This window comes from Capra hircus, chromosome 2 (genome assembly GCF_001704415.2).
Source record: "Capra hircus breed San Clemente chromosome 2, ASM170441v1, whole genome shotgun sequence".
Lineage (NCBI taxonomy): Eukaryota > Metazoa > Chordata > Mammalia > Artiodactyla > Bovidae > Capra > Capra hircus.
The window spans coordinates 121,262,657-121,278,180 of NC_030809.1; the positions used below are offsets into that span (position 1 = coordinate 121,262,657).

Here is a 15,524-nt window from a genome sequence, read left to right on the forward strand (position 1 = left end):
ATCAAGAGGCTCATTAGCTCTTCTTCACTTTCTGCCATAAGGGTGGTGTCATCTGCATATCTGAGGTTATTGATGTTTCTCCCAGCAGTCTTGATTCCAGCTTGTACTTCCTCCAGCCCAGCGTTTCTCATGATGTACTTTGCATATAAGTTAAATAAACAGGGTGACAATATACAGCCTTGACGTACTCCTTTTCCTATTTGGAATCAGTCTGTTGTTCCATGTCATAGTCAATAAAGCAGATGTTTTTCTGGAACTCTCTTGCTTTTTGATCCAATGGATGTTGGAAATTTGATCTCTGGTTCCTCTGCCTTTTCTAAATCCAGCTTAAACATCTGGAAGTTCATGGTTCACATACTGTTGAAGCCTGGCTTGGAGAATTTTGAGAATTACTTTGCTAGCATGTGAGATGAGTGCCATTGTGTGGTAGTTTGAACATTCTTTGGTATTGCCTTTCTTTGGGATTAGAGTGAAAACTGGCCTTTTCCAGTCCTGTGGCCACTGCTGAGTTTTCCAATTTGCTGGCATATTGAGGGCAGCACTTTCACAGCATCATCTTTTAGGTTTTGATATAGTTCAACTGGAATTCCATCACCTCCACTAGCTTTGTTCACAGTGATGCTTCCTAAGGCCCACTTGACTTCGCCAGGATGTCTGGCTCTAGGTGAATGATCACACCATCATGGTTATCTGGGTCATGAAGATCTTTTTTGTATAGTTCTTCTGTGTATTCTTGCCACCTCTTCTTAATATCTTCTGCTTCTGTTAGGTCCATACTGTTTCTGTCCTTTATTGGGCCCATTTTTGCATGAAATGTTCCCTTGTTGTCTCTAATTTTCTTAAAGAGATCTCTAATGTTTCCCATTCTGTTATTTTCTTCTACTTCTTTGCATTGATCACTGAGTATTTTGGCTCAATTTTCTTTAATCCCCAGATTTATCAATGACAATGATAAATTGTTTTATCATTTATCAAGAATTTGATATCTGTATTTATATTTGTTATCAAATATTATCAAATAACTACTAAAATATATATATTATATATTTATATTTAACATGATCAAGAATCAAGATATTTATCATTTATCAAGAACTATCTTCCCTTTATGCATATTATTAAAAACCTGTTTTTTTTCTAAAACCTAACAACCTACCCTTTTCTAATTTTCTGAGTTCTTCCACATTATAATTACCCTGAACTTAAATATATTTTTACTCATTGCTGATGATTATTCTCTTAGCACAGAGTGACTTTATGAAAACAACATATTATTTAGAATTAGAATACCTAGGTTTCCGTCCCACTTCTTACCATTTTTTGACTGTGATCTTGGATACCACATTAATCCCTCTTAGCATCTTCCTGAGTCGGTGAATAATAAAATGTCAGCCCACCTCATGGAGTAGTTATAAGGATAATTGATCACGTTTTTTTAGATCAGTAATGTGCCAGGTACAGTTTTGAACAACAGAGGTTTGAACTGCACTGGTCCACTTAGATGTGGATTTTTTCCAATAGTAAATTCTGTAGTTCAGAACCAACCATTGGTTGGTTGAATCTGTGACTACAGAGAAATCAGGTATACAGAGGGCTGACTATAAGTTGTACTTGGAGTTTCAACTGCACTGAGGGTCAGTGACCCTACCCCCCTGAACTGTATATTATCGATGTCTTTTTCTTCAGACTATTTCTGCAATAAACCATCAGTGCAAACATCTTGTTCTAATCACCAAATGGAAAGCGCTAGGAATAATAGCTAGTTGTATTGTTAGCAAACATTTTAAAGTTCTGATAGTGGATATTCTATAAACCTCCCCCCTTATAAATGTTGCATGAAATACACAGTTTCACCTGAGAAGCTCATTGCTATCTGTACTTTTATAAAATGTGTTTTTTGAGTGTTTAAAACTTTTTGCTTATCAGGTCATCAACACCGGCCAAAGCATGGCTCCAAATATTAGTGTGGAAATAATGATACCAAATTCTTTTAGTCCCCGAACCGACAAGCTGTTCAACGTTTTGGATGTCCAGGTAAAAATAGGGTTCCCTCCTTTATTCTAAGTCATCTTGCTGAAACGGAGCTTTGTTACCTTACTTCAGTCACATTTGGTCTCAGCTATGAATTCACCATGCATTTATTGCGTACACTTTGATTATTGCATTAGAACTGTGCGATTACAGTGGAATCTCTACATGTGACGATAACAAAAGTATGCTCTATCTTTTGGTAGATTTTCTTTGATCGGATTCTCCACAAAGCTTGAGACCAATGTTGAAAAATCAGTACTTCAGCCTTTTATTATCAAATAACTACTAAGAATCAATATTCTTATGTGGATTCTATCTGAATTATTTTTACCTTCCCAGTTTTAAGACAAGCAATCAGCAAATAAATCCACTCAATAGATTTGAGAGGTAATCCTTAAAAACCCTACCTGAATTCCAGATTGAGATGGTAGGGCAGACTGCTGTAACACTTTACTGTGTGTCTGAAGCCAAAGAAATACGTTCGGTTTTATGCTAATGTTCAGTTTTCATACTGCCCTAATTTTTTTAAGGTTAAGGCCCTTTGATCAATTTAGGACTATATCAAGCCTATAAAATTTTTCTGAGTTTTGTTGCATTTTTTTAACCTCAAAGATTTAACCTCTCCCAAATCTGTCAAAAAATATTTTCACATAATTTTAGAAGTATTTGATATATTTCTTAAAAGGTAAGCTTTGAAAGGTAAGTTTTAAAAGCCATGTAGCTATTGTCCTTCCAACACTGGATGAGTTTTCTTGCTCTCTATCTTTGTAGACTACTGCTGGAGAATGCCATTTTAAGAATTATCAAAGAAAGTGTGCATTAGACCAGCAAAAAGGCACAATGGAGACCCTTAAAGATATATTCAGATTTCTGTCAAAGACTGATAAGAGGCTCCTGGTAAGTTTCCGTGTTTTGCTTTCCAACGTCCAGGACTGAAACACTTAAAATCATCGACCAAGAGGTTTGAAGTGTCAGTTGAGTATAGGAGAGAAGCCAAGTCAGGTAATGTTCTTGTGTGTGAGGAGCAGGCATGATTGGAGAGTTGAGATACACCCAGGATTAAATATATACTATATACTGCTGCTGCTAAGTCGCTTCAGTCGTGTCCGACTCTGTGCAGCCCCATAAACGGCAGCCCACCAGGGTCTGCCGTCCCTGGGATTCTGCAGGCAAGAACACTGGAGTGGGTTGCCATTTCCTTCTCCAATGCATGAAAGTGAAAGGTGAAAGTGAAGTCGCTCAGTCGTGTCCGACTTGGTGCGACCCCATTGACTGCAGCCTGCCAGGCTCCTCCGTCCATGGGATTTTCCAGGCAAAAGTACTGGAGTGGGTTGCCATTGCCTTTTCCCTCCGTCTAGTCAAGGCTATGGTTTTTCCTGTGGTCATGTATGGATGTGAGAGTTGGACTGTGAAGAAGGCTGAGCACCAAGGAATTGATGCTTTTGAACTGTGGTGTTGGAGAAGACTCTTGAGAGTCCCTTGGACTGCAAGGAGATCCAACCAGTCCATTCAAAAGGAGATCAACCCGGGGATTTCTTTGGAAGGACTGATGCTAAAGCTGAAACTCCAGTACTTTGGCCACCTCATGTGAAGAGTTGACTCATTGGAGAAGACTTTGATGATGGGAGGGATTGGGGGCAGGAGCAGAAGGGGACGACTGAGGATGAGATGGTTGGATGGCATCACTGACTCGATGGACGCAACTGTGAGTGAACTCCGGGAGTTGGTGATGGACAGGGAGGCCTGGCGTGCTGCGATTCCTGGGGTTGCAAAGAGTCGGACACGACTGAGCGACTGAACTGAACTGAACTGAACTGAACTGATACCATACTAGTCATTATTTATTTAAGTGCTCAATTCATGCCAACCAGACATTGTACTAGACCCTTTAGGGGGTTGGTCAAGATGTTGTCCTCAGCTGAACAACCTCTGGTTGCATGAAATTTCCACTTTTTTTCATTTTAGTGAATATATGTGGGGGGAAGGGGGGACAAGGAAAGCCTCCAAATGATCCAAGTTTGATCATAGAACATGTAACTAAGCAAATACTCTCATGTCTTTTTCTATCCCAGAATATTTTCATAAAAATAATGAAACATATGATACAGTTCAAATACTTGTTTTGTTATAATTTATTATAAATATTTGTGTTTTCTTTGAAGCAAGATAATTTTTAAGTGCCACTAATGAAAGCATATCCTTAATTCCATGTTTATAGCAAGATAAATTTTTGCAAATGCCAGTAATGGGAGCAGATCTTGAATTCCATGTAAAATATTTTAGCCATCTTTTAAAAAATGTTTAAATTTTAACATGGCTCTTTTGTATTCTTTTTAAGTACTGCATGAAAGCTGATCCGTATTGCTTAGATATCTCATGCCATTTTGGGAAAATGGACAGTGGAAAAGAAGCCAGTGTTCACATTCAGTTGGAAGGTCGGCCATCCATTTTAGAAATGGTAAGTCTGTGATACAGTGACAACTTTGTGGATAAGATTTCAGACAGACCTTACAAACACAACCATCTTATGCAGGTAGGATGGTAAGGAGGCATTCAACAAATTAAGAAGGTATGAATGACTGTAAAATCTGGAATGAAATTCTAAAACTGTTCCATTTATCACTTCAAAATACACTGTCAAAATGACATGGTTTTAGTAACTAAACAGATAACGTGGGCTATAAAATAAGACTATAATTAAGAGATTTTAGAAAGCATGTCCAACTATGACTGTCACTCAAATTAGTTAGCTGCCTTAACATTTCATATATCCTTAAAGTTATTTACAAATTATGCTTAAAGACCTACTATTGTATATAGTATACATTTACTAAAAATTAAGACTTCCATAAAATCTAAAACATCAAAATTTAACAAAAGACAAACATACAAGAACAGAAACACACTTTTAAGGACGTGAACTTTGAAGGCTTGAATTAAAAATTAACTAAATACATGTTAGACTTCTTCCTGGAAAGGAGTGTATATATTTATGAGAAGTACTTTGAGATAAAATTTTCTTATCTGATCAATATGAGTAATAGGTCTTTCTCAGAGTTGTTCAGATTGGATGATCTTTATAAAGAATTTAGTACATAGCACATAATAAGCCAAAGGAAATGACAGGTATCATGTTATGTTAAGAGGAGAAGTTGAAATTACCACAAGGTGGTTAGGAGGAAGACACATCAGACAGGGAAACATGAGCTCTCCATTTCAGCTGTGAGTCATTTAGACTTCTGCAGTCTGCCTTTATACTCGCAAGGTCCAGTTTTTTCACCAGTGGGCACCAGTGGCATTCTGGACGAAATACTTCTCTGTTCTCAGGGGCTGTCCTGTGCTAGTAGGATACTTATCAGAATAGCTGGCCTCCACCCACTAAATGCTAGCAGCGCCCCGTCCCCATGCCTGCTGGCCGGAAATGTCTCCAGATGTAAATGACCATCCTCCAGGGTACAGAATCATCCCTGTTGAAAAGCACTGCTCCAGATAAAGTACATAATTTATTTTTAGCTCTAAAATTCTACATGTTCTCTCCAAAATGTTAAATAACCTTTACACCGTAGTTTTAACTTTTGCAGGTCATAGACTTCTATAAGAATTTGATCAAAGAATATATTCTCATCTACCCTAATGAACGCAAAAAAAAAAAAAAATCTCAATTTTGAATAAAACTTCAAAGGGCCTTAGAGTTTGTGAAGCCCATTTACAGACGTCTAAGCCCTGAATTCTTGGTTATGAAGTCCCTCTCTCTGTTAGATAGTAAAACTGAGTTCATCCAGTGATTTTATTTTTGAACGCTATAAATATTTGTACCAGATTTTTTCATTATAGCATTTGGTTTACTATCTGTATTTGATCAGACCTGATCAAATACAGATAGTATACCAAATACTATAAGAAAAGCCCAAAGAAAATTAATTTGAGGAAATGTTTACCAAACAAAGAAAGCCTTCCCTAAGGAAAAAATATACTAATAACTATCAAATAATATTTAAATATTAATTAATACAAAGGACATGCCTTTGGAATAAAGGAAGCATTGCATTGCAATTAAATACAAATGGTGAAATAAGTTGGAGAAGATAACTTGTGAAAACTCTTAGTTTCTCATGATCATTACCTGGTATACGTTTTCATGAAATAAAACTATGTCTCTTTTCTTTAAACAGGATGAGACTAGAGCACTGAAGTTTGAAATAAGAGCAACAGCTTTTCCGGAGCCAAATCCCAAAGTTATTGAATTAAAGAAGGAAGAGAATGTTGCCCATGTAAGATTACCTTTTTAACTGAAACATAAGGATTATGGGAAAAAATATTGCTAGGGTGTTTGGTCAGGAAAACCACAGAGAGCCTAAAATACTTTATTGGGGAGTGGCATTTTCTACAGCTGGCAGGAAGGAATGACGCAGCTCTTTCAGAAGGTGATTCTGGTAGAATGAATCGGAGGGAGAACCACAGACACGGCGCATTACACTCCCTGTTTCTCAAACATTTACCCATGTTTCCTATGGTTGTGTTAGAACAGAAAGAGAATGGGAAGGAATATTCTAAATACGGTTGGGGAAAATAGAGGGGCTTCAAAGGAAATAGAGGCAAGGTTTTAAAATGGTGGTTCCTTCTTTTGGTTAATTTATGTAGGTTCTCCTCGAAGGACTACATCATCAAAGACCCAGACGCCATTTCACTATAATGATTATTTCAAGTAGCTTGCTCCTTGGACTTATTTTACTTTTCCTCATTTCTTATGTTATGTGGAAGGTAAGCCTTTAATAATTACCAATGTTGAACCACCCAAAATTCTATTCTTGAGTTTTCTCAAAGCCAACTTGTGACTCCCACATTACTACATGTAAGTATTTCAGTATTTTTAATGTTAATTTTAAATTCCTAAGTGGACTGATATTTAATAGTACTGATCACATGTGTCTCTTAACTTCAGTACCAAAGTCTTTCTAGAAAAATATGCTTTCTTAAAGATAACTGATTTTCAATGAATATTCAATATAACAGAAGTTTTGAAAGACTTTCTGAAAAAGTCTTTGGAAAGCACTGCACATTTATATGTTGAATTTCAATTTTGGAGCGTGTGCAAGCAGCACCGAGAAACCCTATAGTAACAACAAAACAAGGCTGTATCTCCCAAACTAATTTTTACTGACTACAATTGTCATTGACTGTTGAGCCATTTAATATGTTCATAACTATACAGCAGTGATTATACAATGTTATTTTCAGGCTGGCTTCTTCAAAAGACAGTACAAATCTATCCTACAAGAAGAAAACAGAAGAGACAGTTGGAGTTACATTAACAGTAAAAGTGATAAGGATGAGTGAAGACTTATTTCAAGTTAACAGAACAACTCAGGTTACAATATATTAAACAAAAATTTTAGATATTGTTTACAAGAAACCATGAATTCTGCTCAGACTTCATGTACTTCTTTTAATAATGACCATGTGACATATTATGTCTTCATCATTGCTTGGACTTTTCAACTGCATTATCTTTGGATATATTACAGTATTACCTTTGGAGTTATTTTCTCTCAGACGATAATCTTGCAGCTCTAAAATGGATATAAAAACACTAAAGCATCAACTTATTCAAGAGAAGTAATCCCTGGAGGATATCTTGAAAGTGCATTAGAATTAAAATTATGTGGAGGAAGTAAACAACTCATCTGGAGAAGACTTAGACTTGTAGTATTATTCCTTTGAAAGAAATACTATTCACCATATGTGTTTGCTTTGGTAAAATTAATTCCACCCAGTAGGCAATGACTCATTCCTAATAGCTCTTTGAGAATTGTTTGGAATATGTTCTCTAGAAATATTTAGCAGAATTTTTCAACACGCTGTCACCAAATTTTCTAATGAATAGAAAAGAACCACTATCACTTTAAAGCAGATATCTTTAAAGACACTGATTTGTAATCTATTTCCTATGAGCTTTGATCAGCAACCAGTCTATGAATATTATGGTCTGATGAGCAAACTTCAGACTGAACTTATACACTGGTTTGAGCTTAAAGGGGTGATTCCTGGATAATTATTGTTTATACTGCCATGTATTTTTTTCTTTTTGTACATATATGTTCTTTTAGAAACATTATGTATATATATATATTTATATAGGTATAAATCCAATAAGTCTTTCTGTAACACAATTTTATCAAGGTAAAGGTACTGAAGAGTAAATTTTAAAAATCCATCTTTAGTCAAATTTTTTTGTTTATAAAAACAATACTTAGAATTCTAATTTATATTCTAAAACAGATTGAATGTTGCACTTTAGCTGATATTTGAAATATACATACACTGATATATGTAAAATATGAAAACTGTACCTCACTGAGTTTTTAAAAATCAGAGCCTTCCAAAGATGATATTGGGGACAAATATTTCATATAAATTAGATACTGTTTAAAATGCGGACTGTCAAAATTCAGCCAATAGATAAATTCTTGTTTGGATGTTATTCTTTTCTCAAGTGTAAGTATGAAATGTACTTTCACCAGTGCTATAAGGGCATTCTCTTCTGCATGGAACTAGAAAACAAAATTCACAAATTTACCTGTAAATTGAAAAATGTAGATTTAGCTTGGATAAAAATATGACACGAAAATTTCCATGTTTTAGTGATAAGTGAAACATTTTAAGTTTTTTGTTGATCTTACATACTTTTATAATGAAGTAGTTTCTTTCTGGGTCTAAAATAATTTATCTTTAAATGTCTCTTTATTTTCAAATAGAGTCTTTTTTTGTAATATTTATTCTTACGTATAAACTAAATGCTGATAACTGCAGAACATAATTTCATCTGATTTATTTCTACATCTAACTTGATATGAAGGTTGTGGCCAAATTTTCAAAATCTGTCATGGGACGTGATAAGTTAGGGGCCGCTCTTTACTGTTATGGAAAAGGATTTCTTCATATGAGGTCCCTGCCAACAGCTGTCTTCTTCAGACTGCTTCATTTCTGCTATCTGTTAACATACTGGTGGCTGGAAAAGGAGAAATGCACAGCAGTCGGTGAAGGCATTTCAGCAGCAAGACCCAGTGAGCATGAAACCTTCTTAACTTGGTGTGTAACCAATAGAAGTTAAAATTTTTAAAGTAGTTCTTTCAAGAAAATATCTAGGCTCATTGATAGAAAATCAAATACAGATTTAAAGCTGCTTTCTCAAGGATGATCCCTGAGGAAATTTAAATCTGGTTCTTTCCTACTAGAAATAACAGCATTTCAGGTAGCACTGAGTACAGTGTAAACAACATGCTAGAATCGTCAGGCAGCACGGCTTTCAGGAGCAAGAGGAACACAGCTCCCTACGGGGCCAGGTTATGACTCCTTATATATTTTGCATACTTATATATTTTATATACTTTGTGTATAATGGACTTCAAACTCCAATCACTTTGAGTTTTCAGTTTTCAGAGACCGCCACAAAATTGGTGCTATAACTTTAATCCATCTTTTTTGTTTTTGCCAAGTAGTCTACATATTAGAGATTTTTGAGGGAAAAGAAAATAGTACTATTTCTGGTTATATGATTTCCTAAATGTGTAATTTTGAAATATAATCTTGCTGGAATACTTACCTCATCAGGATATCAGAACATTCTTACATGAACTCTGATCTGTTGGTACCAGGCTACTGAAATTTAACATCAGAATTGATGGACTCAAATCCAGGAAGAAAGAATCCAAATTATTTCACTTTGGAATTAATGTATGTTAAATATTGATATAGCTTGTTTAAATTTCAAATACCGGAGATGTTTATTTTCCATTCCAATAAATACTCTCCAAAAATCAAAATTTCAGTTGTTTTGTATATATTTCATGTCTTATTTTTTTAAGTTTAGAAGCTAATTTTAGTAACATCAAAAATAGCAATTTTAATTCCTTTTCAAAATAGATATTTTTCCTTATTAAAATATCTGATTAATTAAAATATAATATATATTTTCATATTAAAATTCTAGTTTCCACATTCCTCTTATAAACAACTACATGTTACTTTGGAATCATTCATTTCTTCCATGCTTCTTCCATAAAGATTGATAAGTCCTGGGTGTACTCTGTAAAGAATATAATAAACATGACTGATTATTTCATTAACCTATCATTCTGTTATTTTTCATACATAACACCTATTGAATGCAGTGCATACTACCAAATTCAAATCTAATGATAACCAACAAACACATATTCATGGCAGAGCTGCCATCTGGAAAACATGCAGGGCCTGATAAATCAGTAGCACTAATTCCTGTAAAGCCCAGTACATTGTGGCTGTAGAAAGCTCACATCTAGCAGGCCACTCAGGGAGCTCTGCACACTTCCACTCACGGAGTCATAGTACTTACGGAAAATGAGTTTGCCTGTTTATAACCAGCTGCTCTTGCTAATAAATAATATGTAAAATTGTTCTTATGTAAAGTATGCTTTGGAAAGATGATAAAAGCAAACTGCTGAACACAAGTATTTGTTGTGGGTAAAAGGAAATTTAAAATTGTAACCATCTGCTATTCAAGTGACTTCATCAGGTATAAGATCTTAATCTATTTTTAAAAATTCAAAGTGGAATTTTCAGACATACATTACCTGTATAGTTTATGAAGAATGGTAATTTGGAACACCAACATAGAGACTCATAACCAAAGAAAATGGTTGTACATAACAACTGGTGAATAAATAAAAAGTTATACTTTTTATTAAAATTGTACATGTGTCTTTTTAAGTGTTCCTGATTTACTATCTAGCCAGCTGCCTGCTTCAATGGTATAAATGGAAACTTCCTTCTTCTAACTATCAGTTCCATGTCTGACAGACATATAAGGTGGTGAATAATGACTTACCTAACATGGACCTCTGATGCAACTTGCATTAAATCACCATCTACATTCCAAGGGAAACAGTTTCCTGAAGCAGTTTCACGTGGTCCATGATCTTCCTCTGGATTGTGTCCACTGCTGTTACTCCTTGGGCAAACTTTTACTTCTTCAACAGTGTAAGTATCAACAAATGGAAAATTGAACTAAAAAAAAATTAACACAAATAACCTTGGTACTTGCTTTATACCTAACTGTAATCCAAATTAGTAAAGTTCACTGCACTCTCAATTGCAACTAAACATCAGTGTTCATGCTGATGTTTTTATAGCTTTGAAACCTATCAGTATCAGTTTTCTTTGGATGAAGCCTTTTCTGAAGCTTTGCAAGTTCATTTAGATCTAGCAGCTGGCAAAATTATTTTCTTACAAATAGTACATGTCTAGGAAACTGTATACATAAATTTCTAATTAAAGAGTAAATATTTAATACTAGTCTATTTTTATAGAGGATTTATATAATCCACTGAATTAATTATTGTCAGCTAGTTTAGCTGATGTAAACAAAATCTAGAATAAGTTTCACATTTGGGATTTTATTACGAAAAGTTTAACTTATGAAGGTGAAAAGAGAAAGTAAGTCTATCCTGTGTTATTTTTGCCAGTGTTTGCCTGCCTCACCCTCACTTTAAGGATAGACACAAGTTGCAAGATAATTAGGGTTGCTTTCTGACCACTCTTGAATGATGAGACATCAGCTTCATATTTCATTCTTTCTTAGCCATGCTACCCAAAGCAATCTATAAATTTAATGTGATCCCTATCAAATTACACACGACACTTTTCACAGAACTTGAACAAATGATCCTAAAATTTATATGGAATCATCAAAGACTCAGGATTGCCGAAGCAATCTTGAAGAAAAGCAACAAAGCAGGAGGCCTAACCCTCCAGACTTCAGACAATACTACAAAGCTACAAGAATTAAAACTGTGTGGTGGTATTGGCACCAAAATAGACACAGAGATCAATGGAACTGAATAGAGCACCCAGAAATAAGCCCACACACCTATAGACAGTTAATGTTCGGCAAAGGAGGCAGGAATATACAAGAGGGAAAAGTCAGTGATTGTCCACAGAGACAGGCCTTGGGAGAAACCACACCTATACTCCCTATGGTATCTGTTAATGGCAGCCCTAGAAAACTAACACAATGCCCAAAACATGGGAAATCTGGTGGAGGATGGCAATAGGTGAGGCCGAGACACAGGGAAGGGCTAGAATACAAGGGGCCACGTGTTCTTCAATGAGAACGTTCAGTGTCATCTTGATGACAATAACATTGAAGAATTAGAAAAGGGATAAATCATATCTGTATTTTAGAAAAATCTGTCTAGAAGGAAGTGTGGAAGATAAGACCAGAGAAAAGAAAGACCAGGAGGAGGCTATTGTAAGCAAGAAGGCATTAATTGGTGGACTGGTTGTAAGAAATGAGGGAGAGGGGTCCAGAGTAACTCCAGGATGGGCAGAGGGTGGTGCCGTTGCCCTGTGTAGGAACACCATGGGGGAGAGGGCAATAAGATAAGCAGTGGATGTGCTCATTCAAGATGCCTGGGAGCTCTATAACCTCAGCACACAGAAAGGCACGGTGATCCTGCAGATCACAAGGGAGGACAGAACCCTTGGTAGTGTGCAAAGTTCAGAGAGTGGTTCAAGCAACGGAAGGCAATGAGGTCACCCAGGAAAAGGTATCATGAAAAGATAACGCTACAAACAAATCCCTGGGGAAGCACCAGCTCTTAAGGGTTTTAAACTCACTACCGAAAATGAGGGTCAAAGTGAATGCAGAATTGTATGAACAGAGAAAGGTCAGCTACAGGATGGAGCTGAAAGAACTTGAGGAATTTTTACCTTCTATCTATTTTACCCAGAGATGGGAAAGGCAAGATGTGTCACCTACAAATAACAGTTTTTAATACGTTCTATAACTGTTGGCATACATGAACATTCAGTCCAACCTGGTGAAGATGGTTCAGAGACCTAGACTGTTGCTCTCTCTGGGCTGAAGTGCTGCACTTCCCTTCCTGGATACCAGAACTGCTACTAGACAGTAGATAATACCATTTTATATTTATCTTGTCTTTATAATCTGACATAATTTATATAGACTTACACTTTTGAACATATCAGCATGAAGAGACTATATACACATGTATATGTATATATGTACATCTACAATTTTTTAACAAATGAAAGCAGTCACCTTGAGAATCAATCACATTATTCTTACTATATATCATTAAACAAGACATTTTAGAATTTCTTTGCAAAACATTACAGAACAATAGCATGGACTTGAATTTTTGGAAAGAGCTAAGCCAACGAGTTAAATCTAATGAAACACACACACAGGCAATAGTTTCTTGTATCACAAGCAAGATATGACTGGTCAAGTACATGAGAAAAAATGTTATATTTGCATCACATGGTCTTCTTTTGAAAAAGTTATTTTCCTATAGATACAGAATTATATTTACTACTATGTTCATATTTTTATAGTAAGCATCTGTTACTTTTAAAGTCAGAAGAAAGCTTCTTTCATATTGAAAAAAAGGATTAAAGAAAAATTACCTAAGACATTTGCCCAGTAGCCATTCCAAAAGAGAACTTCCATAAGTAGTTTGTGCAATCATGCATCCCTGAAGAAATACCAGTTTCTCAAGGAAAGTATCTTAAGGTCATTACTCCTTTAAATTCTCAGAATTATTTAATAGAAAAAGTTTATACCAAGGTAATGACATTCATTATCTCTTGGAATATAGAACTTTGAGTGCTTTTTATATTGCTATTTTGCTTCTATTTTCTGATTTAGAAAAAAGGTAATGGAAATGTATTGCTTTGGTATTAAGAAAAATAATAAAGTTGCAAACAAAATTAGCAACATTTGAAAAGGAATACATTCCTTTAAAAATCAACAAATCACTATTTCCCAAAATACATCCATAAAGTTATTAGTTAGTCTCACAACCTACATTATATCTGCTTTTGACCACTTTGTCTCCTTAGAGATTTATATTTAAGGAAAATAGGACTATATCTAATTGTTATAACTTCCTAAACATTTCATTCAGTTGGTTGCTCAACAAACTGATCAAATAATGTGGTAGGCGAAGAGAACCAAAACTTCCTGAGGCCTGCCCAAGAAAGTTTAAAACTATAAAGAAGCAAAAATGGGAGCCTTTCAGTGACTACCTATGTAAGCAAGATTTAGTGCTGGTCACCAGCTGAATTTACTCTCCTCCTCCCACCTGTTCTCACCCAACTACAGCCAGGCACAATTTCATACCTATAAGAAGGTGTGAGACTGTATGGTTTTACATGCCTACTATGTACTTCAAGATTAATAATTTCAGAAATTCATATATTTATGGATCAGTTTCCTAATAACTGACTCAAAGTACCTGCCAAAGGAATATGGCTTATAATAGTTATTGCTTCTCTTTAAAATGAATCTCTTAAGTGGAAATATAATAATTTTCCCTATCTCTACAAATACCACACACACCTAAGTTTAGAATAACAGCTATATAAAAGTGGTGTATTCTAAAGTATATTTCTGCAAATTTATTTCAATCAATGTAAGTAGGCAGATCTTGAACAAATGAAAGGAAAATCCAAAGGTCATAACTTTAGAGGGAGTCTGATGTCATACAATCAAGAAGATTAAAAATCTCAGGTTTCACTTCTCTTCATTCTGAAGAACAGCTGAGTATAATTTTATCCTTAATTTACTCCACATTTCAATATAACACTCAGTTGTTCAGTTCAGTCGCTCAGAGTGTCCTACTCTTTGTGACCCCACGAATCGCAGCACACCAGGCCTCCCTGTCCACCACCAACTCCTGGAGTTCACTCAGACTCACATCCATCAAGTCAGTGATGCCATCCAGCCATCTCATCCTCTGTCATCCCCTTCTCCACCTGCCCCCAATCCCTCCCAGCATCAGAGTCTTTTCCAAGGAGTCAACTCTTCGCATGAGGTGGCCAAAGTACTGGAGTTTCAGCTTTAGCATCATTCCTTCCAAAGAAATCCCAGGGCTGATCTCCTTCAGAATGAACTGGTTGGATCTCCTTGCAGTCCAAGGGACTCTCAGAGTCTTCTCCAACACCACAGTTCAAAAGCATCAATTATTTGGCACTCAGCCTTCTTCACAGTCCAACTCTCACATCCATACATGACCACAGGAAAAACCATAGCCTTGACTAGATGGACCTTAGTCGGCAAAGTAATGTCTCTGTTTTTGAATATGCTATCTAGGTTGGTCATAACTTTTCTTCCAAGGAGTAAGCATCTTTTAATTTCATGGCTGAATTTACCATCTGCAGTGATTTTGGAGCCCCCCAAAATAAAGTCTGACACTGTTTCCACTGTTTCTCCATCTATTTCCCATGGAGTGATGGGACCAGATGCCATGATCTTCGTTTTCTGAATGTTGAGCTTTAAGCCAACTTTTTCGCTCTCCTCTTTTCACTTTCATCAAGAGGCTTTTTAGTTCCTCTTCACTTTCTGCCATAAGGGTGGTGTCATCTGCATATCTGAGGTGTTTGATATTTCTCCCGGCAATCTTGATTCCAGCTTGTGCTTCTTCCAGTCC

General features: G+C 35.8%; 2 protein-coding genes across 2 annotated transcripts in view; one reads left to right on the plus strand and one right to left on the minus strand.

Annotated features, from left to right (window-relative positions):
* The window catches only part of ITGA4 (integrin subunit alpha 4), a 99,182-nt gene extending 89,334 nt beyond the window's left edge, over positions 1-9,848 (plus strand). Inside the window, exons 23-28 of the mRNA XM_013968519.2 lie at positions 1,927-2,034; positions 2,803-2,928; positions 4,370-4,489; positions 6,204-6,302; positions 6,673-6,792; positions 7,270-9,848. Coding sequence (XP_013823973.2) covers positions 1,927-2,034; positions 2,803-2,928; positions 4,370-4,489; positions 6,204-6,302; positions 6,673-6,792; positions 7,270-7,368 — 672 coding nt within the window. The 3' untranslated portion in view covers positions 7,369-9,848. The remainder of the gene's footprint in view (positions 1-1,926; positions 2,035-2,802; positions 2,929-4,369; positions 4,490-6,203; positions 6,303-6,672; positions 6,793-7,269) is intronic.
* Positions 9,470-15,524, minus strand: part of CERKL (ceramide kinase like) — a 128,909-nt gene continuing 122,854 nt past the window's right edge. Inside the window, exons 12-13 of the mRNA XM_018065351.1 lie at positions 10,898-11,076; positions 9,470-10,117 (exon numbers count right to left, since the gene is read on the minus strand). Of these exons, the coding sequence (XP_017920840.1) occupies positions 10,036-10,117; positions 10,898-11,076 (261 nt within the window). The 3' untranslated portion in view covers positions 9,470-10,035. The remainder of the gene's footprint in view (positions 10,118-10,897; positions 11,077-15,524) is intronic.